This window comes from Rhineura floridana, chromosome 5 (assembly GCF_030035675.1).
Source record: "Rhineura floridana isolate rRhiFlo1 chromosome 5, rRhiFlo1.hap2, whole genome shotgun sequence".
Taxonomy (NCBI): Eukaryota; Metazoa; Chordata; class Lepidosauria; order Squamata; family Rhineuridae; genus Rhineura; species Rhineura floridana.
Window position 1 is genome coordinate 154,384,614 of NC_084484.1, and position 26,732 is coordinate 154,411,345.

The 26,732-nt window shown below is 40.7% G+C and overlaps 2 protein-coding genes across 4 annotated transcripts in view; one reads left to right on the forward strand and one right to left on the reverse strand.

Annotated features, from left to right (window-relative positions):
* The window catches only part of USP12 (ubiquitin specific peptidase 12), a 39,794-nt gene extending 20,412 nt beyond the window's left edge, over window positions 1-19,382 (forward strand). The window contains exons 5-10 of the mRNA XM_061629727.1: window positions 494-723; window positions 2,127-2,203; window positions 2,893-2,976; window positions 13,977-14,174; window positions 16,489-16,567; window positions 17,550-19,382. Of these exons, the coding sequence (XP_061485711.1) occupies window positions 494-723; window positions 2,127-2,203; window positions 2,893-2,976; window positions 13,977-14,174; window positions 16,489-16,567; window positions 17,550-17,651 (770 nt within the window). The 3' untranslated portion in view covers window positions 17,652-19,382. The remainder of the gene's footprint in view (window positions 1-493; window positions 724-2,126; window positions 2,204-2,892; window positions 2,977-13,976; window positions 14,175-16,488; window positions 16,568-17,549) is intronic.
* RPL21 (ribosomal protein L21) overlaps window positions 1-26,732 on the reverse strand; it is a 279,136-nt gene that overhangs the window by 45,643 nt on the left and 206,761 nt on the right. The window contains exon 1 of one of the 3 annotated variants that reach the window (XM_061628524.1): window positions 13,530-13,539. The exons of the other annotated variants lie outside the window; for them this stretch is intronic. The gene's annotated coding sequence lies outside the window, so the exon portion shown is untranslated. Of the gene's footprint in view, window positions 1-13,529; window positions 13,540-26,732 lie in introns of those variants that run through there. 3 annotated transcript variants of the gene reach the window in all.

Here is a 26,732-nt window from a genome sequence, read left to right on the forward strand (position 1 = left end):
GTTCACAAAAGAGATATTTAATCTCTCTTCAGGATCTTATTGCTTAGGTCAGGCCACCCAGTGTTTGAGGGAGAAGGCAGGTTTTGCCCTACAACTACAGTGTTCCCATTTTTTCCATAGGGACAAATAATAGTCATTCACATGAAAGAACATAAAGGAATGCTGTCGAGATCTGCCTCACTTATGAAGAATCTTGTTTTATATTATTTATTTATTATTACATTAATATACCATCTTTCCTCCAAGGAACTCAAGGTGGCATACAAGCATGGATCTCTCCTTCCCAATTTTATTCTCACAACAACCCTGCAAGATAGGTTAGGCTGAGAGACAGTGGTGGCCTGAGGTTACTCAGTGAGCTGCCATAATTCTGTTTGTTTGGTCACCCTAGAGAATTGCTGGTGGAATATTGGAAACTGGCTTTTCCATCTGCACATATTACTTACTTGCTTTTTGTTCATCCAGGTTATAGCCCACTTAACTTGTTTTGCAGAACTTTTTGACAACTACATGCAGCAAGATGCGCATGAGTTCTTGAACTATCTACTAAATACAGTTGCTGATATTTTGCAAGAGGAGAGTAAGCAAGAGAAGCAAAATGGCCGTCTACCTAATGGCAGCATTGACAATGAAAATAATAACAGTCCTCCAGACCCAACATGGGTTCATGAAATCTTTCAGGGAACCTTAACAAATGAAACAAGATGTCTCACTTGTGAAACAGTAAGTATCTTCTATAAATCACTGTTCATTTTATTGTACTCATTGTGTTTTGTATCCTGATTTCTGTAGTGTATTGCATTCACTTTGACTCTGTTCATGCAATCATACAATAATAATAAATAAATCATATATCAGCATAAGCAGAAATATGAATGAACCTTTTGGTTTTGCACTTAGCCCTTTCGCTCCTCTCTTCACAGTGTGAGCAAACAAGCTAGAAAGCCTCTAATCAAAGTTTCCCACTTGATCCAACCAGGAAACCGTGTCAGAACAAGTTAGGATATTAAACTAAAGTTTGAATTTGGTTTAATCTGCTCCAGTTCTGAAGCTAATAACCAATGTTTGCCAGTTTAGATGAAATGGGGAACTATGGCTATTTAGAGGCTTTCTGGTTTAAGCATAGTATGCACAAAGAGAAGAGTGAAGAAGCTCTGTGGCAAGTAAAAACCTCATTCGTACTTCAGGTTAATAAGCTGAGATAGACTCTGAGCAAGTTCAGATGATCCTAACATATCTTAATTGTTATTTGTAAGCTCCTAAATTGTGAATATGAATAGGGAAGTATAAAGAATATTTGCTAGGCTAGGAAAACAATGCAAAATAATGATTTGGTTTCGAGTTGTGTGAGGATTTGAGCACAGAAAAATAAAACTACTTGTTTCATTAACTTGACAGAATTTAGTAATTTTAATAGCCACTATTAAATGGTTAATTTTTGTTCACTCGTTTCTTTTCATAGAACTGCTCTCTGCTTCTGTAAACAAATGCTAACTGACCACAATCCTTCAATTCTTTCAAAGGAATTGCATGGAAAATCTGTGGGGTTTCTATGGAATAAACTTCTAGATCTGCAAATGTTGTCCCAGTTGGAGCCAAGGCATCAAGATTCCTGTTCCTTTTGTGTCCCTTGCTCTTTTGTCAGTATTTATGCATGGGGTATTACTGCACAGAAACTAATATCTGTAAAGTCACAAGAGATAAATTATGTTCCCGGTTCACCAACTCATTTGCTTTCTATTGCTCACTGAAAAGCATACAGAGTTCAGCAGGTTTCCAAACCAAGGCTTGATGAGAGTTCCCTTATAATAGACAAAACTGACTAATGCTTCTCTTTCATAGTAGATGTGCTTCTGCTGGGAAAATACCAAGGCAAACTGAAGAGCCTGAAAAGTAGTTTGCATATTTTCTGGCCTGTAATAATAGAATATTGGTGAATAGGGAGAAGAAAATTATACGCCCATCTTCCTCCTTATGCTTGCATGGCTTGTTAAGGATTTTACAAGATCAGTTACCATTTATTACTTTTTATCACCATCTAATTTATAGGTCAGTTTGAGATCTTGTTTCAAAATGTGGTTTATGCAGGGAAAGGATAATTTTAGATTTTTCTTCCCAAATTGCAGATAAGCAGCAAAGATGAAGATTTTTTAGACCTTTCAGTTGATGTGGAGCAAAATACTTCAATCACTCACTGTTTAAGGTAGGAAGATGTACAAATTACTGATCACTATTTATTTATTCATTCATTCAATTTCTTACCCACCCTTCACCATAAGGTCCCAGGTACAACAATATAATATACAATTATAAAAACAGATGAACACCCTGGGTTCCTTCAGAAGGAAGGGTGGGATATAAATTGAATGAATGACTAGACAAAAAAAAAGTATTAAAAAGTGAAACCGTTCCAGCCAGAACAGTATAAATTCAGCAAAAGAAGTAGGCCGGCAAAACAAAATACTTTAGTTACTGTATCTAAGACCAAGGTAAAGAAGTGTGTCTTCAGCATATGGTGACAGCTATACAGTGAAGGTGCTAGAAACGCTTCTGTGCGGAGAGTGTTCCAAAATTTACGGGCTGCTTTCCTGGACTTCTATCTTCATCGATAACTATACAAGTTAATTTAAGATGAAGTTGGCAGCATTGTATCTTTTACTGTACCAACTTAGGCTACTGTTAGGAATATCAAGTTCTTGCATTTCATAGACTTCCTCATGCTCTGTATTAATCAGACTTGAACAACTAGATGTTGTTATACCTGCTATGTATTTCCTGTCCTTTGGGATCAACATGTCAGTTTGCTGACAGCTGAAATTCAGTACAAATTACACTTAAGCAAGGTATCAAAGAGTTTGTTGGTCTTGCATTTTGATAAATGTTCTTTTTTAGGGGATTCAGCAATACAGAAACCCTGTGCAGCGAATATAAATATTACTGTGAAGAGTGTCGCAGTAAACAGGAAGCGCACAAAAGGTACCATTAGCGTGTATTATAGGTTTTACAGTTGTTACAGCCTATCCAAATATTTCTCCTTGCATCATATTTTGAATGTTCAGTTTTGGTTACAACACCAATAAATGTTCTATAGCATCTCAGATACTTGAAGTTTAGTGGGATTGGTTATCTTATCTCTTTCAAGGGCTGCATGCTAGCAGTGGGCAGAGCAAGAGCCAAAAATGATTTTGTGGCGGGGGGGGCGAGCTTTTCTTTCTCTCTCCCTCTTAACAGGCTGCAAGAAGAGGGACAGATCACTTTACCAGAGGTCTGAGCTTATGGCTTGCAGAGAACCCCCCCCTTTCCATCTCTCCATCCATCTTGGTGTTTGCCCTCCTCTCCCCTATGCCCACAAAATTTAGGCTGAGGGCTGCTTGAAATTAGGCTGAGACCACAGGTTCTCCATTCTCCATCTCTGGCTTATTGTTATATATTATCTGAACGCAGCCAGCTGAAAAAGGATCCATTCTTCACAAAGATATTTCCAAAACTTGACCTACCCTTCTTCAAGAAAAAGTACATTTTCAAGTGAAGCCCTCACTCTTTGGGATGAATTTATGTTGGTCTGTGTGGTCAGACTTGAAAAAGAGAACATTTTACGCTGGTTTTATGCTATCTGTTATGTAATGCCTAAGACAGCCTTTCCCAACTAGTGGGCCACCAGATGTTGCTGGACCACAACTCCCATCAGTCTCAGCCAGCATTGCCAATGGTCAGGAAAGATGGGAATTGTGGTCCAGCAACATCTGGTGGCCCACTAGTTGGGAAAGGCTGGCCTAAGAGATCACTCACAGACCCATTAATGAGTTCTCATAACTGTTAATCTTCTAACTTGCAGAACTACATTGTTTGCATAGCAGGTGAAAAGAACAGGAATAGATCTGTGCAGACACAATCACATTATTTTTAGTGGAAAAAATGTTTTTTCTTAATTTTGTCATTCATTTTTTAAACTGCTATTATACAGCCACAAGAGTGACTGTATATTATAGCCAGCATGGATTTTTCACATTCCGCAATGTTAAATTGAAAATACCTCCCATGCCATTCTGCTGCTTCCCATAAGTTCATTTCAAAACAAAACCGTACAAAACGTATAGTCCTGAATTCAGAAACACTTGCTTAACAGCCCTCTTAGTTTTCATGGTGATACAGAAAACAAAGAATCGAGAGTTCAAAGTGTAAAACAAGAGGAAAAAAATCCAGACCCTTGTTGGACTTTTTTCTCTCAGTGATCTCATAATTTGTTGAAATAAATTAAAAATCAGCCATGTTCACAGTGTACCTGTAATCCTATTACTGACCTTGCCCCATAATCTGACCTTCATATTCTGCAGTTTTTAAAAGTTAAAAAAAATGCATAGCTGATTTTTAATTAATTTAAGAAATTTAACACTGAAGTCTAGTATAACATTGGGGATGCTCAGTAAGAACCAACTGTCAGTGTTCTAAAAGCCATACTCGCAGCTGTTTGGCTTGGCTAATCAGCTGGCCACACCCGCGCCATACCTTTATTTCACTTTAGACGGTCATGGCTTTCCCCCAAAGAATCCAGGAAAGTTGAGTTTATGAAGGATGCTGAGTGTTGTTAGGAGACTTGTATTCCCCTGACAGAATTCAGTGGCCAGAGTGGTTTAACAGTCAGCCCCTCTACTGGGAATTGTAGCTTTGTGAGGGGAATAGGGCCTCTCCTAGCAACTGTTAGCACCCTTCACAAACTACACTTCCCAGATTCTTTGGGGGAAGCCATGACTGTCTAAAGTGAAATAAAGGTCTAGTGTGGATCTGGCCAGGAACAGCCTTTGGTTTACATTTGGGTGGGAGACTACATGTAGAATAAAACAGTGGGGAAACCCTGAAAAACAATGATACTGTGCACAATATTTTCCTTTTAGAAAGGAAAGGGGCTTTCCTCTGCCCAGTACCCGCCCACCCAATCTCCTCCCCTTCCCCCTCCCTGCCCCTCCCCCAAGTCAGTTTTACCTAGCCTAAGCATGATTGTACAGGAGTAAACCCATTGGACTCAAAAAACATGCAAATGATCAAATCTGCGTTCCCTTTCTCCTCCCTCCTATCCCCTCCCTCTTGCCCCTGCCATCCCCCTTCCTTCGCCTCCCCATCCCCTCCCACGTCTCCTGTCCCCTCCTCCTCCCCCTCCATGTTCAGTTTTACCTTTTCTAAGCATGATTGCATGGAAGTAGATCCCATTGAACTCAATAAGCATGCAAATGATCAAACCTGCCTTTCCCTTCCCCCTCCACCTCTCTCCTTCCCCTCTCCTCTCCCTTCCTCTTCCTTTCTTCCTCCCCTCCCCATCCTTCTTCCTACCCCCCCTGTGCCCACTCCAGAACACCATCCATCTTCCTCCTCCCCCATGGTCAGTTTCACCTATCCTAAGCATGATTGCAGGGGAGTAAATTCCACTGAATTCAATAAGCATGCAAATTATCAATCCATCCTCAGCAAACTTGCACAGCATTCCATTTCTTGCCTCCTGGATTAAAAAGTAGAGAAATTTACTAACAGGCAAAAAAGCCCCTTGGCTGTTTAAGAATATACCTATAGCCAACAGATACAGGCATACCCCGCTTTAACGTTCGCAATGGGACCGGAGAGTATACTTTAAGCGAAAATAAACTTTAAGTGAAGCAATTGTCTTCACTTGTACTGCACGCAATCACCACTAGATGGCAGCGGCGTCATGCCAATAAAGTGTACGTTATTGCGAAGCGTGCGAATGTTAAGCGGGGTATGGGGATGTATGGAGCATGTACGTTATAGCAAGGCAACGTTAAGTGAAGCGACGTTAAGCGGGGTATGCCTGTATTTCTATCAAACTTTAAAAAGTAGAGAAATTGGGCAGCTATAGTGAAAGCACCAGGGGAGCAGGAGACCTGACCTCCTTTCTGAGATATTGTACTGCCCTACAAATTTGCCAGAATGCAAACACAATTTGGGCTGGTCTTTCACAGTCTAATCCACTTCCCGTGTAGCTTCAAAGAACTTGGTGACATGCGCCTTTGAACATATGCTGAGTGGTGGCAACACTTGCAATCAGCCCAAATAACGTAAACAAGATATGTGCTGTGTTGATCTTGTTTTAACAGGGAGGAAGCAACTTATTAAGACAGTTGATATAGTTCACATGGGTGACTTTAAATATATTTGACTTTGCAATTTTAGTGAAGTTTCCTATAGTATATCATTTTCTTTTGCTTCTGTTTCTGTTAATATGTGAAGTACAGCAATACTTTGCACAATTTACACTAAAAAACCTCCAAAAACAATTGTGGAATAATGGCAGTGACTATTTTGCAGAATAGTCTCCAGTGGACACGAGGAGTGTCTCAGTTTGCACAAGATAAAACAGTGGGAGGTGAAATACATTCTAGCAAAATTCTAGGTGTGCTCTGTTTTTAATTGACCATGTCCACCTTTCCTTAAGTAGAGTAGTTTAAGCATAGCAGACTAAAAACATGCATCTTGGGCAGGCCAAGTTTGTTTTTTCCAACAGCTAGAGTCATAGCTTAAGTGGCAAAATATTGTTATCAGTCTGATTTTACATCAAACTGCAGTTTCCGATTCAACTGTTAATGCTCCCAAAATAGAAATAGAGCATATCCTCCAGTTTGAAACACAAATGGCTGTCTTCACCATCATATGACATTGACCAATGAAGTGGTTTTGGGAAGCGAGAGGGGGTGGTCCCTGGCCGCCTGAAAGAGGCGGTAGTGAGACCACTCCTGAAGAGACCCTCCCTGGACCCAGAAAATCTTAATAACTATAGGCCAGTAGCAAACGTTGCATTCCTGGGCAAGGTCCTTGAACGTGTGGTGGCAGGCCAGTTCCACACACTCTTGGATGAGACCGATTAACTGGATCCATTTCAGTCGGGTTTCAGGTCTGGTTTTGGCACAGAAACAGCCTTGGTCGCCCTGTTGGGAGAGAGATGGGGAGTGTGACTCAATTGATTCTCCTTGATCTCTCAGCGGCTTTCGATACCATCGACCATGGTATCCTTCTGGCAAAATTGGCTGAGTTGGGAGTGGGAGGTACTGCATGGCGGTGGTTCCACTCCTACTTGGCAGGTGGGCTCCAGAAGGTGGTGCTTGGGGAACATTGCTCGGCTCCATGGACTCTCCAGTATGGGGTTCTGCAGGAGTCAGTTCTGTCCCCCATGCTGTTCAACAACTACATGAAACCGTTGGGTGCGGTCATCCGGAGTTTTGGAGTGCGTTGCCATCAGTATGCTGATGACACGCAGCTCTATTTCTCCTTTTCATTTTCTTCAGGTGAGGCTGTCAATGCGCTGAACCAGTGCCTGGCTGCAACAATGGACTGCATGAGGGCTAATAAACTGAGTTCAATCCAGACAAGACTAAGATGCTGCTAGTGGGTGGTTCTTCTGATTGGATGGTGGATGTCCAACCTGTCCTGGATGGGGTTGCATTCTTCCTGAAGGACCAGGTTCGTAGCTTGTGGGTTCTAGAACTGTCTCTGTCACTTGAGGCTCAGGTAGCCTCGGTGGTATGGAATGCCTTCTACCAACTTTGGTTGGTGGCCCAGCTACGCCCCTCTCTGGACAGGGATAACCTGGCTTCAGTTGTCCATGCTGTGGTAACCTCCAAGTTAGATTACTGCAATTGGCTCTATGTGGGGCTACCTTTGAAGACTGTTCGGAAACTGCAGCTTGTGCAAAATGCAGCGGTCAGATTGGTAACAGGGACCAGACGGTTCAAACATATAAAACCGATTCTGTCCCGTTTGCATTAGCTGCCTGTATGTTTCCGAGCTCGATTCAAGGTGATGGTTTTAACCTATAAAGCCTTACACAATACCTGATGGAACGCCTCTCCCGACACGAACCCACCCGTACACTATGCTCAACATCCAAGGCCCTCCTCCGGGTGCCTACTCCAAGGGAAGTTGGTTGGCCTTCTCAGTGGTGGTCCCCAAATTATGGAATGATTGCCTGATGAGGTGTGCCTGGCGCCAACACTGTTATCTTTTTGGCGCCAGGTCAAGACTTTCCTCTTCTCCCAGGCATTTTAGCTTGTGTTTTTGAATTGCTTTTTAAAAATGTTTTTTTAAATGTGTATGTTTGTTTTTAATGTTTTTAATTGTTGTAAACTGCCCAGAGAGCTTCGGCTATGGGGCGGTATACAAATTCAATCAATCAATCAATAAGGGTATTTTCTTCTACATTTAAGTCCTAATTAAATCTGCACCTCTAGAATTTTAATTAATACTTCTGGAAGAGTTGAGCATTTTTAGCTTTGGGAAGAGAAGATTGACAGGAAACATGATAGCTGTCTTCCAATATCTGTAAGGTTGTCAAGCAGAAGAATAAGAGAATTGGAAGGGACCTATAAGGCCATCGAGTTCAGCCTGTGCTCAGTGCAGGAATCTAACTTAAAGCAAACCCGACAGGTGGCTGTCCAGCTGCCTCTTGAATGTCTCCAGTGCTGGAGAGCCCACCACCTCCCTAGGTAATTGGTTCCATTGTCGTATGGCTCTACATTAGGAGGTTTTTCCTGATGTTCAGTTGAAATTGGCTTCCTGCAACTTGAGCCCATTATTCCGTGTGTGGCACTCTGGGATGATTGAGAAGACATTCTGGCCTTCCTCTGTGTGGCAACTGTTCAAGTACTTGAAGAGTGCTATCAATATTTCCCCTCACTCTTCTCTTTTCCAGGCTAAACATGCCCAGATCCTTCAGTCTCTCCTCATAGGGCTTTGTTTCCAGTCTCCTGATCGTCCTCACTGCCCTCTTCTGAACTTGTTGCAGTTTGTCTGCATCCTTCTTAAAAGTGTGGTGTCCAGAACTGGACACAGTACTCAAGGTGAGGCCTAACTAGCGCCGAATAGAGGGGAACTAGTACTTCATGCAATTTGGAAACATGCAGCCTAAAATAGCATTTGCCTTTTTTGCAGCCACATTGCATTGTTGGCTCATATTCAGCTTGTGATCAACAACAATTCTAAGATCCTTTTCACATACAGTATTGCTGAGCCAAGTATTCCCCATCTTATAACTGTGCAAACTTATCCCTGCTAAATGTTGTTCTGTTGTTTTCAGCCCAATGCTCCAGCGTATCAAGATCACTTTGAATTTTATTTCTGTCCTCCAGGGTATTAGCTTTCTCTCCCAATTTTGTATCTTCCGCAAATTTGATAAGCATTCCCTGCACCTCCTTATCTAAGTCATTAATAAAAATTTTGAAGAGCACTGGGTCCAGGACTAAATCCTGTGTACCCTGCTCATTAACTCACCCCAATTTGAGAAGAAACCATTGATAAGCACTCATGTTTCTGTAGCCAACTGTGGATCCACCTGATAGTTGTTCCATCTGGCCCACATTTAGCTATCTTGCTAATCAGAATGTCATGAGGCACTTTCTACCAAGGAGGTTGCCCAATCAAAAAATGAGGCAAGATTAGTCTGGTAGGATTTGTTCTTGATAAATCCATGTTGGCTTCTAGTAATTCACTGCATTATTTTCAAGGTGCTTACAGACTGACTGTTTTATAATCTGCTCCAGAATTTTCCCTGGGATTGATGTCAGAGTGATTGATCTGTAGTCCCCAGGATCCTTCTTTTTGAAGGTAGGACAACATTAGCCCTCTTCCAGCCATCTAGCACTTTACCCATCTTCCACAATTTCGCAAAGATAATAGACAGTCGTTCCAAGAGTTCTTCACCCAGTTCCTTCAATACTCTAGGATGCAGTTCATCAGGCCCTGCAGATTTGAACTCATTCAAAGTGATTAGCTATTCCTTGACCATTTGTCTGTCAATTTCAAGCTGCAATTCTGACCCTTCAACTTCACATTTGTCAGGAGGTTCATAGATCCTCTTTTGGGAGAAGACTGAGCCGAAGTAAGGATTAAGCACTTTTGCCTTTTCTTTGTCATCTGTTACCATTTTGCCATCTTCACTATTTCTTTTCTCTATCTTTTACTATGCATGTACCTGAAAAAGGCTTTTTTGTTGCTTTTAGCATCCCTCACCAGCCTCAGCTCATTCTCAGCTTTAGCATTCCTGATGCTATCCCTGCAATTCTGTGCTACCTCTGTCTGCACTCTTCATCTCCTCACCTTCCTTACACTTTCTCTATGTGTCCTTTTTTGTTTTCAGGTCATCTCTAAACTTTTTGTGAAGCCACATTGGCTTCTTCTGCTGTCTTCCCACTCTTTTCCTTGTTGGAATTGTTTGCAATTGTGCCTTTAGAATTTCCTTTTTTAGAAACGCCCACCCATCTTGCATTCCTTTTCTCATTAGGGTGGCTTGCCATTGAACCTTTCTTATCATTGTTCTGAGTTTTATTAAAATTGGCTTTCCTGAAGTCCAAGGTACATGTATGACTACTCAGCTTTTGCTTCCTTTAAAATCAAGAACTCTAGTGTAATATGCACTTTCCCCCAGAATTCTTGTAACTGCCACTTCATCCACCAAGTCATCTCTGTTGGTTAGAATCTAGTCAAGGATAGCTGACCCTCAAGTTCCTTCCTCCACTCTCTGTAGGAGAAAGTTATCGGCAACATAAGTCAGGAATTTCTTGCAGTGGCCTTGTTTGACAGAATATGTCTCCCAACAGATACCACGGTAATTGAAGTCCCCCATTTCGACTACATCATGCCTCCTTGAAACATTGGCATTTTGTTTTTCAAAACCTTCATCCTCATCTTCTCCTTGATTGAGTAGTAGTAGATATGTTCTCTGTTGCTCCAGAGGGCAGAACTTGGACTACTGGGTGGAAATTGCAGAAATGGATTTTGGCTAAGCATTAAAGAAACTTCCTTGTGGTAAGAGCTGTTCAGCAGTGGAACAGACTGCCTTGGGAAGTGGTGGGCTCTCTTTTGCTGGAAGTATTTTAGCAGATGCTGGACAGCCATCTGTGAGGTATGTTGTAGTTGCATCCTGCACTTAGTAGGGGATTTAGATTCGAGGGCCTCCAAGATCTTTTCCAGCATTATGTTTCTATTTACTGGGGAACTAACAGTCCTTGAATATGTTCACTCAGCATATCTTCAATTTTCAGTAGACTTAGATTGACGTTATCTGGAAATGACAGGTTTCTAGCTACTTGTTCTTCATCGGGTTGTATCCACAACTGTTTTTCACTTCCATCTCATGAGGGTCTCACCAATGACATCATGATTTTTATTAAACCTTCTTTAAAAAGAGAAGAAGAAAGGAAGAGAATTGGAAGGAAGAAAAGCAGAGGGATAAGATAAGTCTGTATGGTAAAAAAAAATTAAGAGGATCTCACTTTAGAGGTTAAGGTTAAAGGTGAGTTCCACATCTAGAAAAGTTGTTGTTATATATTAGTTTTATCCATTTTTCTACAAGGAGTGTGCTCAAAGTGTTCACAATTGATAAAATAAAACAGTAAGGCCATTGCTCTAGCCATCACTATTTGCTAATTGGATACAACAATTGTTAATAGTGACTAAGGTTCACAAATGTTTAAATAAAATACTGTGTTGGTATACCCTGAACACAATTCTAACAATATATTTATTTATTTATTTATTTAAAATATTTCTATCCTGCCCTTCAGCCCCACAGTGGGGTACTCAGGGCAGCTCACAATACAATCGTAAACAGTAAATAAAAACATAATAAAAGATTAAAATAAAAATACAGTTAAAAATTCAAGGGAGGTGATATTAAAAGGCAGGACTAAAGAGTTCAAACTCAAAGGGGGGGAAATAAAATCAGTTTCAGGCGATACCTTCAGTCCCTCTCAAAGGCTCTTTGGAACAAGATGGTTGTCAGAAACCTCAGAAACACCATCAGTGAAGAAGCAGAGTGGGCTTCTTGGGATAGGGTATTCCAAAGCCTGGGGGCACAACTGAAAAGGCCCTCTTCTGCCACTCTAGGATCTTTCATTTCAGGCACACACAGGACACCAGAGCCAGATGACCTTAAATCATGGGCAGGTATATATGGGCATAAGAGGTCCCTCCGGTACACTTGTCTAAACCTGTTTAGGGCTTTAAAGGTCAAAATAAGCACTTTGAATTGGGGCTGGAAACAAGTTGGGAGCCAGTGGAGTAGATAAAGGATGGGGTGATACGATCCCCATGAATAGAATCATGCTATAAAAGTTTATAACATCTGTTTTGAAGGATGTAACCTCATGGGCTAGTGTGGGTAAAGTATACTGGCTTCTGTGGAAAGGATTTCTAAGAAGATGGTTTTAAGTGTTAACTTTAATTACTGTAGACTGATCACTGGGTCAAGTATCCATTTGCAGCTGGGTGCACTAAAGACAGTATCAGATGCAAGTGCATAGAGTTTTAACATTTTTTTTTCAATTGAAGTGGAATATTTAAATCACTTTGTTACAGCAGCACTTCTATAGTGGCAACTTTAACATACATCTAAACTGCATATTTTTCTAGCAGTAATGCATTGCTTAATATGATTTGATAAGAACGAGGACCATATTGAAATTTCACTGCAAAGAAAAATTGGATTATAAAGATTTTACATAAAGATTTCTTTTATCACTCTTCTTGTCTCACCCACAAAAAGAAGCAGCAGCAGAATTCATAAACAGAATTCTGAAGCTAAAGGCTTTATTTAAAATACAGTCTTTCAGCTCTAGAACACTGTCAACAAATAGGTTTTCTGTGAAACGTTCTAGGAAGATATAAGATTTGTCATCAGACACTGGTGAACCATAAATAACCATGCTAGTAAAGCTGCTTGTCGAGAAAAGCTGCAGGCATCTACACATACAATTCTGGCATTGAACAGTTGTGAAAAACGCAATATAGCTAAGAACAGGGCAATCTCAAGTCCACCAATAATGAAATGTGTAGCTTTACAAATGCATTTTAGTCTATAAGCTAGCAATTTTTAAATTTGAGAGGGGGAGAGAGAGAGAGAGAGCGCGCTCAGACCTAAGATCTGTTGAATTCATGGGCACTTATTCCCAGGTAAGTGGGGTTAGGATACTAATAGTAACTTAGTGTGGAATAATTTACTTTGTCTGTCAAACGTCATTGTACAAACCATTGCTGTTTTCATCTAGTCACTTTTAAGTACATGGCTGCACCCCAGTAAACTAAAACATGCATTTGCAAGTAGTGATGTACTGAAGTTTCATGATGCCTGATTTTCAGTGTGAGAAGTTAACTTTTGAGGGATGCAAAAAAAGGGTCTGGTACATTGCTCCTTAGTGACATTTTTAGGATATTCTTAATTTTTTTGCATGCCAACTGGAAATTGCAGAATGAACATGTTGATACTACTTTCAGAATGTACATTCCACTAATGCCATGTGGATTGATGATACCCATGAGGACGTTACCCATATGCACTGCATTGCTTTTAAATGCTCCGACCCAGATTGTCAAGTACGAAGGACAAGATTGTATAGGAGAGAATGTCAGCCTAGTTCTCTCAGCATCAAGAATGGAATTCTTTTCCCATCAATATGCACCTCCTTGCAAACAGTTCACATTCTATTGCAAAGGGATTGGAAAAATTCCCTAAATGAGTAGAATGTTCAGCTGGAGTAAAATGGTTGCAAAATGTATTTCCCCCCCCCCTTTTTTTTTTACTTGGTGTTGCTTGCAAGCAGTGGCACATATGAGCACTTTTAGGAGTTCTACTTCAGAAGCTATATTCCAAGCCCCCAAATGGCTTTTTAATCTTGGTATATAAAACTAAGTGGCTTGCTTAGTATCAACTATGGGTCATTTTTTAACATAATTGTCATGGTACCTTCCATATATTGTAAGGGTTCCTTGGGTGTGCAGTTCAAAGCAATCAAGCAAATGGTAATTACTGTGAGAATGTGTTGCTTTTTGAGTTTAACATCTTTGCATATTTAAGTTCACTAATTTTAACGGGTGTGCTGTGAGCATGACTTAGTTGGATACTACCAACTGTCAGTAAACAGGTTTGAAAATGCAGTTGAATCTTGAACATTGATGACCACACTAAGTTTATTTTGTTTCAGGATGAAAGTGAAAAAGCTTCCTATGATTCTAGCTCTTCATCTGAAGAGATTTAAATACATGGATCAGCTACATCGATACACAAAACTCTCTTATAGGGTAGTGTTTCCCTTAGAGCTTCGTCTATTTAATACATCAGGAGATGCAACTAATCCTGACCGAATGTATGATCTTGTGGCTGTGGTAGTCCACTGTGGAAGGTAAGAAAATACAATGTGACATGTTATTGCAATTGACTTACTGTGAAATAGCATTGTATCGTTTGTTGAAACTATAAAATCATAGCCCTTTGATGAAATAAATTACATATATAGTTGTACATATGTGCCAAAATTGTTGTTGAGAGTATCAACAAAATAACAGCATCTGCATAGGTGTGTCTTCTGAAGCCTGGGGTGCTGAACCTTTTTCAGCCCAAAGGCTATGTTTGCTCTTAGCCAATCCTCCAAGGGTTACATTCCAGCAAAGGGTGTGGCCAAAGTGAATGTGGCACCCCACTTGTGCCCACATGCATGTTAAGAGTTCGGTAAGGGTGGTGTTGAGATCCAGTCACTGTCCCTCTTCCTTCCTTTCCCACTGTCCAAACTATGGTTACCATCTCATGAGATGTGGAGGCTCTCTTCTGTGGGTGTCTCATCTGCAGCCCTTCCAACAGGAAGCTGGTTTCCCTTTCCCCATAAAGAGAACAATTCAGTATGGACCCTCTGAATTGGCTCCCCCCCCCAAAGGGACAGAGTGCCATCTTCAGCTGCATTGCTGGAAGGAAGCTGTTAAGAGTTGTTTTTATCAATAGTAAAACCACGAACATGACAGTATCAAATCAGCAGCCAATACATATCTTTGAGAGCAGATGTAATATGCTGAGTGAACATTATTTCTGTCAGCAGTTATTCTGCACTAACAGCAGTTTCTGAATCTACCACAAGGGAAGCCTCACATAGAGTTCATTGCAGTAATCCAGTTAGTACATTATATGCGTTAATTGGTTGACTGATACCAAGATGTCTGCATTATTGAAAACTGTTTTGTGCATTACTGCTAGGTAATTGGGTACAACTGGGTTTAGCTCGCCCTGTTGCTTGAAGGCAGGAAACTCTGTAACTTCAAAGGAAGTTGTTAGCCCTCCATCTCTTTGAGGCCTCATTTTGTTTCCTGCCTTTGCTCGGAGCAGACCACTTGATCCATCTCTCCTGCTTGATCCATCTCTCCTGCATCTGGTGATGTGAACTATTCTATGAAAGCTTATGCCATAATCAGTTCATTAGTCTTTGAGGTGTCAGAAGACACTCTTTTTTTTTTCTTTTTGCTGCAAGAGACATAACATGAATAACGCCTTTGGAACATGTTTTTAAGAAACCTATTCGTTTACTAGGGTGGCAGATTCCCCCCTCCCACTTGCTTTGCTCACCATCCCCAGATACACCCACCCCCAAACACACAGACATTTACACCCACCAGGCACCCAGGCCGAGGCCTCCAGCGGCCTCCCAGTCCACCCAGGCTGTGGCTGCCACCACCCTCCCATCCCACCCAGGCTGTGGCTGCCACTGCCCACCACCAAGCCTCTGGACATTTATAGTAAATTTCCAGCAAAGTTCATTGAATAGAAACAGGTTCATGAGTTGCAAAATACATGATTTTTGATTGGGTGGAAAAGAAGAGATGTCTGGCACATGAAAACTGTTGGCTGGCATACTCCACTAAATGATTTTGGGCACTTCCTTGCATACCTGAATAATACAAATATGGATATCTTTCAGTATCTTACAGTAAAGTTTATAATTGATCATTACAGTTAATGGTGAAATCAGTTTCCTAACAGACTAACAGGGTTGTACAAGAACAGTTAGTTCTAACGGTGCATGTGCATCATTAGAAGTAATGAACCTGTTCGAGCTAGATCCTGTTGGAAGGTATTGTGTCCATTTCATCTTCCATTTTTGAACAGCCTGTTAGATGCAGTTAGTGGCAGTTCTATCCCACAGATACGCTAGGCTTAAATGTCTTACCCAACTATGAAATAGACTCCTCTTGGACTAGTGTAATGATGAATAAATTGCATAATAACAATCCTTGAAAATGTTCTTTTATCAGAAATACAGGTTGCAAGCTAATATATTTACATGGAAGCAAAACTTCAGTTTCCTACTTTTAGGGGCTGCTTGTTGCATTTACCCAAATATCAATTTAAGCCTGAAAGTTGAGTTTTAAATATTTTTTTTAGTGTTACAGTTTTGTGTGATTTTATACTGTTGCTAAATTACCAAGAAAATAGCATGCCTGTTGTTCATCTGATGGTAAAGAGCGGGTAAGAAATCAAATTGTTTTAACTAGTTCTTTGACTCCTGTTCATGTAAAATCAGTACCTGAAGCTTGTTTTCTTATATAAATATGTTGTGTTAAAAGAGAAGGTAAACAGAAGGAGTAGTTGAAATTGCTCAGTATTATCATCTGAGGACAATGTGTTCTTCAAGTTAGCAATTCATTTTATGGTCACTGTTTACTTTTTCACAGTGGACCTAACAGAGGACACTATATTGCAATAGTGAAGAGTCATGATTTTTGGTTGCTGTTTGATGATGACATTGTAGAGGTAAGAACTGTTACAATTCCAGGTTTCTAAATATTACAGTAGGAGTTTGGTCTAGTGCTTTTAGATAATCTCCAAGATAATAGAAAAGAAACTTACACTGTTCTACTAGCATAAGTAGACTACTTCTGACTGAATAGTTTGTCTTTGCATATGTTTCCTTAGTAGTGTCTTGTTGGTGTGTTAAATATGAAGGATCTTATAGCAAACAGCTACTGTAGTAGTCTTAAGATAATGGTGTTTGTCAGCCAGTGGAATGGACACAGTTTGTGGAATGTATTGGCCTGTAGCTCTCTTCACCCCTCCCCCCAAAAAAAACCTGCTGCAGAGGGTTGGGGAGGCACTCCGAAAACAGATTTGGGAGGTGTGTAGGGAGTTGCAGGAAAGAGGAAGGGGAAGTCCTGTTGTGTGAGTAGAAATCTGCTCATACAACATTGGATATCACCCTTAACTTCTGTCCTATTTCCTTTGTTGTGAAGCATAAGAATTTAGCCTTTAATGTTCACACATACCTACACACACCTCCCTTTTTGATGCCTGGAGGAGAGGATTGGCAGGCAGTGCAGACTTCCCTCTAGGAACGGCAACTCCGCTGTGCTGGCGGCCCAAGCTCCATCCAAGCCTGTGGGAAGTTCCCACCAGTAGTTCTCTCACTGGCAGTAGCAAACGGAAAACTCTCAAATGGAGGATTTCGGGGGCAGGACACTGGATGCCTTGGATGAGCATGACCCCAAACCCCATGAATTTCCCAAGGAGCCCAGTCTTTGGGTCTCTTAGTTGTTTCACGCCTGGAGCTGGCACAGCAAAAAAGGGGGGAAAAAACCCACACCTTTCATCCTGGTCGACAGAGCTGGTGAGGATTCACATGTAGTGGTGACTCCACCAATCTGACCTTTCCTGGCTCCAGTTAGAATTGATGTACCCATGCAACATAAATTAGAATAACACTTCTTTATATGGAAATATGTTCTTCATTTTGTTTTAGAAAATAGATGCACAAGCAATTGAAGAATTCTATGGGTTGACATCGGACATCTCAAAAAACTCTGAGTCTGGTTATATCCTCTTTTATCAATCTCGGGACTGAATGTGTCTGCGGTGAAAAGTAACTTCGTATATCACTACTTTTCTGGTGTTTGAGGAAAGAAGAAAATACTCAGGCCTTTAAAAGGGAGAAAAGGAATGCACAAAGTCAAAGGGATGGTGGCACAGTTTGCACAGAACAAAGCCAATGTTTCAGAGAGGCTTTCTTAAACACTTTATATCATGTTCATTTAATTTGCTCAGGTGTCACACTGAGAATGCTGATCCATGACAATTGATCAGTGGGAACAGAAATGCCATCTGCTCTTGTAAGAGCTCACCATCAAGCAGCTAAAACTTGACTAGAAGATTTGATCAAAAGTACATTCAAGTCAGTGGAAACATTTTCATAGTTTTCAGTACACTGAATTTTGGCCAGTGTTGCACAGGACTGCAACAGAAGCAATATAAATTTGACATACTATTTTTGTTTTGTTTCTTATTAAAAGCGCAAATGATTATCTCTTCATTTATTTTTATTTACTGAGTATGTATCTGGGTTTCTTGCACACCTAATTAGAGTGAGTGAGTTAGCCTAACAGTTGCCTTCGTGGCCAGAATAAATTAATAGAATTTGGTGTTAGTTAATATAATCAAGAAGGCAAGTATGTTTTGCTTCTTTTAAGAAGCTTACATTACAGTAATATGTACCTCTATAATTGATAACAGTTTGGGATTTTAAACTCCCTATGGGGAATAACTTGGTTTATAACTATAGTTTATTTTTATTTATGTATTACTGTAACTTCTAGAGGGTTTGTATTCTTCTCAATTCCAACATGTTTTGGAACCTAGTTTTATATATTAGCTTATAATAAGATTTAAATATTTTATTTCATTGCTCGTCTAAGGGATTTATCTCATTTCTCAATAAGGATACGTTCAAAACCTGAAGTAACTGGGGAAGGTGTGGCATTTCGCTTCTTTCATGAGGAGCTGATGACTCCGGCTATGTCTTTGACATGATTTATTTAAGGAGTTTGAAGTGGGACTTTCCTTTGACCTTATGAAAAAGATGACTTGTTTTATTACAGTGAGATGCTGGAGCACTGGTGGTATGCCAGTCTTTCTGTTCTAAGTCTTCTAAACAACTGGCTACAATATGGGTCAGAGTTGTTCATGCTTAAGTCTCAGTAGGACCAGGTTGGCAGTGGTGCATGTCATTCTGGGCTTAATTGTGGCATTTAATTAAAAATGTAGAATAGCTTCAGAATATCTCAGTCGTTATTCTGTGGCTGCTGCGGATTTTATAATCCCAGATGTATGTTGGATGAAATGACTCCTTACAGTCCTGTGATGGCTCTATCCAGAAATTTTTTGATAGTAATAAAATTGTCTTTTGAGATGCGATTGAATCACAACAGATGATATGGAATTGAACTCTTCTGTTAGAAGTGAACTCTCTTCTAATTGACATTTCCATGCATTATCATTGTTGTCTGACAGTGGCTGAATGTAACTTCTTGGAGAAAAAAAGGCTGGGTGCACATTTCCAACCAGAGCAGTTATGCCTTGATAGAATGTGTTCTTTGTTTTGTTGACGCTGTTAAAATGTAGAACTTTTTTTTCTGTCTGCTGCTATAATTAATGCATATATTTTATCTGTATCATTTAGCTCAGGAAAACAACTTCAACAGATTTTTAACAGGGTCACCAAGTGGGCTACTTTATTTAACAAATGTGAAAATGTAATGTCAAATTGTAAAGTTTTTATATATATAAAAACAAAAGTTATAAAAGCCTTGTTTTGGTCAGCACTCTTATTTTTTGAAAAAATTGTTACTTAGCTAAAATTCGAGCTTTGCAAAGATGATCATAGTAAGTCTCCAAGAAGAGTAGATCATGGTTTTTGAAGGACCTTTAAGTAAATTAAATACAAGAATACCCCGATTTACATACCTTCGTTTAACGGACCCTCGCTATAACGTACATGCTCCATACGCCACCATACCCCATACGCGCGCTTCGCAATTATGGACACTTAATGGCATGGCGCCACTGCCATCTAGTGGTGATTGCAGTGCAGTGCAATTGCTTCACTTTAAGTACATTTTCACTTTACATACATGCTCCAGTCCCATTGCGTATGTTAATGCGGGGTATTCCTGTATAGGGCTTATGGTTCATAGCCATTATGACTTGACAAAATAGTGACCTTAAAGCATAAATGGTTTTTATATGTGATCTGCTGATAAAGTGGGAGCAGCATATGTTGCTTTACTTCAACAATGTGTGTGGGTTTTTTAAAGTTGGCTTTGTTTCAGGTTACTGTTTCTCAGATGCTGCCTGAAATTCAAAGAATTGCTTAGATTCATGCAACAACTTATACGCATCCCCAGTGACCTTTTTAAACTCATTTCCTTACATATCTGACCCCCTTTCATATCACAACTGTTTTGAAACGCCCCTCAAGATAATTTGCAATCTGGAAAGATAGAGAACTGTTCAAAAGCAAGTCTAAAAAATCCTTGGGCCCATGAAACTAGTTGCCCAGTTCTTTGAATTCTAGCCATTGCATTAATTTTATTCCTAGTACTGTTGGAAATATGGGATGGTGGTGGTTCTTGAAATACTACCTTAAGTTGAGAAGCACTGGAAGCACAAAATAGTCATTTGAAAAAGGATAAGAACCTTCCAAAGCGATGAGGAAAAGGGATTCAGCTGTAAATGATGGTTGGAATACAGTTCTGATTTTGCATATTAGATTAGAGTGTCTATTAAAAAGTATGTGGTCAATGAGAAGTTCAGCATTCTACACTTGATCTCTGCTTTTAATTTTTAAGTTTGAAAATACAAAGCTAAAAATATTTTTGTTTCTTAGCTCCCTCATGCATTCTACTGTAGTGGCAAAAACATGGATATGGTGATTATATATCATACAATGTTTCATTCTAACTGATAAGTTCTACAAATGTTTCAAAAATTAATTTTAATTATTTTCTAAAGTAACATGTTTATCAATTTCATTAAGCTAGCATGACTGGTCCATATATTTTCCTACTATAATTTATCATTTGATTCAGTAGTATGTTTCTACCAACTTCAAGAACTCTGGGGTTTGTGTGAAGGTTCCATCAACTATATCTTCTCCTCTACCAGCTGAGCCCACTGACAACTTGAGTCAGAACAGCATGTTAACATCAATGTCCTCTTTAATCATAATCTGAGGATATCTTTTGAAGTCAGTTGTTACATTAGGAATGTTTTGAATGGCATCACAGTTGTACCCATTTATTTTATGATGAGCCATCAGGCAAGAAACATAATTTTTGGCACATTGTTGGTATAAATTCTCAATGGGCAGTTTATCTAAGAACTAGAACAATTGAGTACAAGATATTAAATGTAACGTTTTTGAGACTTCACTGCTACAAATGTTTTTCTCTCTGTGCTGGAAATAATTTGAAGTTTTTTCATTGGACCAATTTGAATACATTACTTTAATTGGGGACAGCTCCAAAGGGTGGCAAGGTTGGACATTTGCTAGGTCCCAAGAGCAACCCAGGCCCTGCTGCTCTAACAATGCTACCGTTTCCAGAGTATTCCAGGTGGAGCAACACCCCTTTAAGGAATAATTACAATGTCTGGAGTTTTTTAGTTTGGGAGAGTTGGGGAGGCAAGTAAGAGAGGACATGATAGAGGTGTATAAAATGATGCGTGGTAAAGCAAAAGTAGAGAGAAGTAGATCTCCCTCTCTAACACTACTTCATCAAATGAAGGGGAATGGTGGGAAGACGGACAAAAGGAAGTACTTCACACAGTGCATAGTTAAATATGGCATTTGCTTCCACAAGATGTAGTATGAACAGGTTTAAAAGGGGACTAGACAAATTCATGGAGGATAAGGCTATCAATGGCTCCTGGGCATATAATAGCTTTGTACTTCTTCCAGTATTGGCAGCAGTACACCTCTGAATACCAAGTGCTGATGATCATGAGAGGGGTAGTGACATTGTACTAATTTTCTGCTTGTGGCTTCCTAGAGGCATCTGGAAAGAATTCTGATTAGGTGGATCTTTAAGTTCGATCCATTGGGGCTCTTATATATTGTTAAATTTGAATGCAACCTTAGTGAATCTTTGGTCTGCCCATCCTGGCTCTTCCATGTTAGGGAGGCCTACCAAGTTTGCCCAAGGGCCCCTGAATCTCAAAATCTTTTTATAATACCCTTTTAAATGTTGCTTACTCTTAGAGCCTTCTATTAAAAATGAAAGATCAAAGTGGAATCTGAACCCTGTCTGCTGTTTGGGACTGGGATTCAGGATTTGGGAAGACTTTTTCACTTGCAGTTGTCCATAGAATTGGAACATTAATCAGCCCTGCACATTGACTTTGGGTGCAAATGCTAGATGTGTCAGGTGCCATTGGGTGGCCCCTATTCCTCATTCAGCATACACTATACATTTAGCCATATGTGCCAATATCTGAGCACAGCTTTTAGGAGTAAGTTCTAGCCTGAGTGCAGGCTCGTAGCTGTGCTGTCTCTAACTGCCTGGACTCCTCACAAAGTGAGTTTATGACCTGTTTCCTTGTTCCCCATTATGCTCTCCGAGGACCTAGAAAAGCCTGTTGGTAGCCTTGCCACTAGGACTACTAATTAAACTAGGGCATGAGAGTTTGCAGAAAGCCAAGGATGTGTGAAGAAGCAAAAGAACACTGGATCAAACCCCCAGGGCACTCTATGAAGTCTAAAGATAATGAGTTTGAATTTATCATCTCTCCCCACCCACCCCCCTTATGACCAATTTTTTTCTCTATGTGCTGCTCCTTCAGTCAAGGTTTTGTTGTGCAAACTCCTATTAACTCATGTTTAAAAAGGATGGTCTTGAGTTTATCTGACACTAGAGTGAGATAACTGGTTTAATAAAATGTAGATAATTAGCCATGCTACTACAGATTCTGTTAACTGACTTGGCAAAATGCCAGATCTCCCGCCCATAGTATCTCCAGTAACACCATTTCCAATGGCTGACCTCTTAGGCTGGTGTGGAAATTTATGCAAGCTTCTCAGGTTACACAGAGCTTTTCTGCTAAGATGGAAAGATAGGTAGCTGGATCTCCAGGAAGAGAGAAGGGGAGAGCATGATAAGTGTAGTCATTGTCAGGCATTTATAGGATTTCTTTATAGTGTCAACAGCAGAAGAACTGCTTGTTGGAATAATTTGCTGTTTGTGACTATATTTAATTTTCAGAGAACAAGCACATGTTCTATGTTTATAATAAAATGTGTAACAAATGTGGACTGTAAAACATTCTGAGCTCTGATATATCAGCTTCAAAGGGGGAGGGGAGGGGGAAGGGAGGAGAGGGGCAAGAGGGAGGGGATAGGAGGGAGGAGGAGGGGAGGGCAGGTTTGATCATTTGCATACTTATTGAGTTCAATTACTCTTGTGCAATCATGCATAGGATAGGTAAAACTGGCCTGGGGGAGAGGTGGGGAGGGGAGGGGGAGCAGATTGGATGGATGGGAACTGGGCAGAGAGGAAGACCCTTTCCAAAAGGAAAGCATTGTGAACAGTATCATTCTTTTTCAGGGTTTCCCCCACCTTGTTTATTCTATAGCAGGCACATGTAGCTTCCCACCCAAATTTAAACCAAAGTTGTCCCTGCCTGGCCACACCCACACCACACCTTTATTTCCCTTTAGGTAGTCATGGCTTCTTCCAAAGAATCCTGGGAAGTGTAGTTAGTGAAGGGTGCTGAGAGTTCCTGTTCCCCTCACAGAGCTTCAATCAGTGTGGCTGACTGTTAAACCATCTGGCCACTGGAGCTCTGTCACGGGAATATGAGTTTCCTCTCAGCACCCTTCACAAACTACACTTCCCAGGATTCTTTGGGGGAAGCCATGACTGTCTCAAGTGAAATCGAAGTCTGGTATGGGTATGGTCCCCTGATTAGGCAAGCCCAGCAGCTGTGAGTCTGGCTTTTAGAACACTGACAGTTGGTTCTTACCGAGCATGCCAGACGTTATCATTCAGTTCAATGCAAGATTACTCAAATTAATTAAAAATCAGCCAGGCCTCTTTTTTAACTTTTAAATTGTAGAAGATGAAGGTCAGAGTATGGGGCAAGGTCAGTAATAGGATTTCAGGTACTCTGTGAACATGGCTGATTTTTAATTAATTTCAACAGATTATGAGAACTGAGAGAAAAAAGTCCAAAAGGGGTCTGGTTTTTCTCTCTCTTTTTATACTTTGAACTCTCAGTTCCCTTTGACTGTTTTGTGTATTGCCATGAAAATTTAGAGTGTTGTTAAGCAAGCTTTTCTGAGTTCAGGACTATATGTTTTGTAAGGTTTTGTTTTGAAATGAGCTTACGGGAAGCATCAGAATGGCATGGGGGGTATTTTCAATTTAACATTGTGGGATGTGAAAAATTCATGCTGGCTGTATAATAAGAGTCACTTTCTGAGATTAGAACTCCAGTTACTTTGGCAAACTCATTTGTTGCAACTTGGTATGAATTTGAACTGGGGCTCCACTGTAACACTTACTTAGAATGCCAGGAAAGTGTGTGATTATTGTTTTGGCAAAGTATCTCCGAGGATATTATTTATTATTTTTTAACTTTGCATACTGCTTTTCCATATAAATATGCTCAAAGCAGCTCCCAACAGAACAAAAATACAAATCACTACATCAGTATCAAATACTTAACCATTTAAAAACAATTCAATGAATAACTTAGTTTGATTGTATGAATATTATAAGTCATAATAAGATAATTAAAATACCAATTAATGATAAATATAATAAGTATTCCAATACAAGAAAACAGTCTGCCACCCTAGCTCAGAAGTTACAGCCTCTGCTAGTTGCTGTTCTTGCTGCAGAAAAAAGGTTCATAGCGGCACCTCCTTTTATGCCTGTCCCAAACCTTCAGCCAGAGCCCTCCCACGGAAGTGCCCAGAGCTGGCTCAGCTCTTGATGCTCTGAAAATCAAGGTTAGTGTCATCTCCTTTCACCTGCACTCTTGAGCAGCCAGGAAAGTTCCATCCACTTAAAATGCCACTAGTCCTCAGCAGGGGGAGATGTTCTGGGAACTGGGGGCAGGACGGGGCTGGGAAGAGAATACAAGAAAACAGTCTGTCACACCAGTTCAGATGTTAGAGCCTCTGCTAGTTGCTGTTGTTGCCCTGCAGAGTGCATTCCCTTCACCAATGAATAACTCAGGTTGCTAACCTGTGGCCCTCCAGATATTGCTGGATTACAACTCAGCTCCAGCCAGCACGGCCAAGGATCAGGGAGTTCGAAGTCCAGCAACGTCTGGAAGGCCAAACGTTCCCTATCCCTTCTCTAGTCAAAGGGTGTTTGTTATTTCTAGGGAAGCTTGAGGCCTCATACCTCTCACTTTAGGAATTAATCTATGACATTGCCTGACTTGTCCATTTACTGTGAGCTTAAAGGGGCCCTTATAACTAGCCCAGAGCACCTGTTATTAAAAGAATGTACAAGGGAAATTTAGCAGCTTTGTCTTCCAAAGCTTTTTTTCCCTTCATGGAAATAGGAGGTGGCAACCTTAGATTGGGGGGGGGGGCTCAGGCCTAGAGGCTCAATGTACCTTTTCAGGCCTCTCTTAGGGTTGCCAGGTCAAGCATCCCAAAACCTAAGATTTCAGGGGCAGACATTAAGTAAAAACAGTTGCTTGGAGCATACCACTCAAACAAACAAATTTCTCTGATTGGAAGTTAAGATAGAAACCTTAGCTAAATGACGGCGTTCCTAGGTCCATCTGAAGTGATGGGATCATTCCTTCTCTCTTTAGGGAGCCTGGGTAGGGAACATCTAATCTAGCACACTTGTTCCAGGCTAGGCCAGTCACCAGAAGGCCATTATACAAAGAAGGGAGCCTAGTGTTGTGGAGATGTTAGATGGGAGCACTCAGGAGTAAAGATGGATGCCCCTGAAGGCTGCAATTCTAAACACACTTATTAAGGGACTAAGTCCCATAGAACTCAACAGGACTTACTTCTGAGTAGCTGTTGTTAGGATTGTGCTGTTGGTAAGGCTTGACTAGGTGTCCTCTGCAAAGATATCCATATCAAAGCAGGGTTAGCAACTCCTTGCCTGGAATGCCCAGCCTACCTTTTAATGTGGCTGCTCCAAACTTCTTTACAGATGTGCCCCTTCACTGCAGAAGAAAGTTTAAGAAAGAAATTAGTAATAGTTAAGAAGATTCTATACCCTCTCCTGCCTACCCTGTGGGCTACTATAAACTCACTTTGACAGCCAACCCAATTCCAGTGAGTATTAATTGACAGAAAACACATGTTTTGGTCTACCTTCAAAGGTAATAGCTTGGGAAGAACAGCAGTGGAAGCCACACTTCCTAGTATGTGAATTCTCTTTTGCCGCTATTGGGCAAGAATCAGACCATTATGCAAACAGCAAGGTGCATCATCAGTTAATGAAGTAATGCAGTCCCACACAATAAAGCACATCCAACTCACATTTAAAGCACATGACTTACCCCAAAGAACCCCAAAGAATTGGGAAGTGTAATTTTCCCCTCAGTTATAGTTCCCACCACGCTTAACAAGCTACACTTCCCATGATTCCCCTAGCAGAGCACTAGTGGCCAGAGTGGTTTAACAGTCAGCACCTCTGATTGAAGCTCTGAGAGGGGAACAGCACATCTCCTAGCAACTCTCAGCGTCCTTCACTAGCTACACTTCCCAGGATTCTTTAGGGGAAGCCATCGCTGTCTAAAGGGAAATAAAGGTCTGGTGTGGATGTGGCCAGGGACAGCTTTGGTTTAAATTTGGGTCGGAGGCTACATGTGTCTGCTGTAGAATAAAAAGGTGGGGGAAACCCTGAAAAACAATGATGCTATTCACAATGTTTTCCTTTTGGAAAGGACAGGGGCTTCCCATCTGCCCAGTGCCCACCCACCAACCCAATCCCCTCCCCCTTTCTCCCCCCTCCCTGCCCCTCCCCCAGGTCAGTTCCACCAATCCTAAGCATGATTGCACAGGAATAAATCTCATTGAACTCAAAAAGCATGCAAATGATCAAACCTGCCCTCCTCCCTCCTATCCCCTTCCTCCCTCCCCTTCCCCTTCCAATCCCTTCTTTCCCCTGCCTCC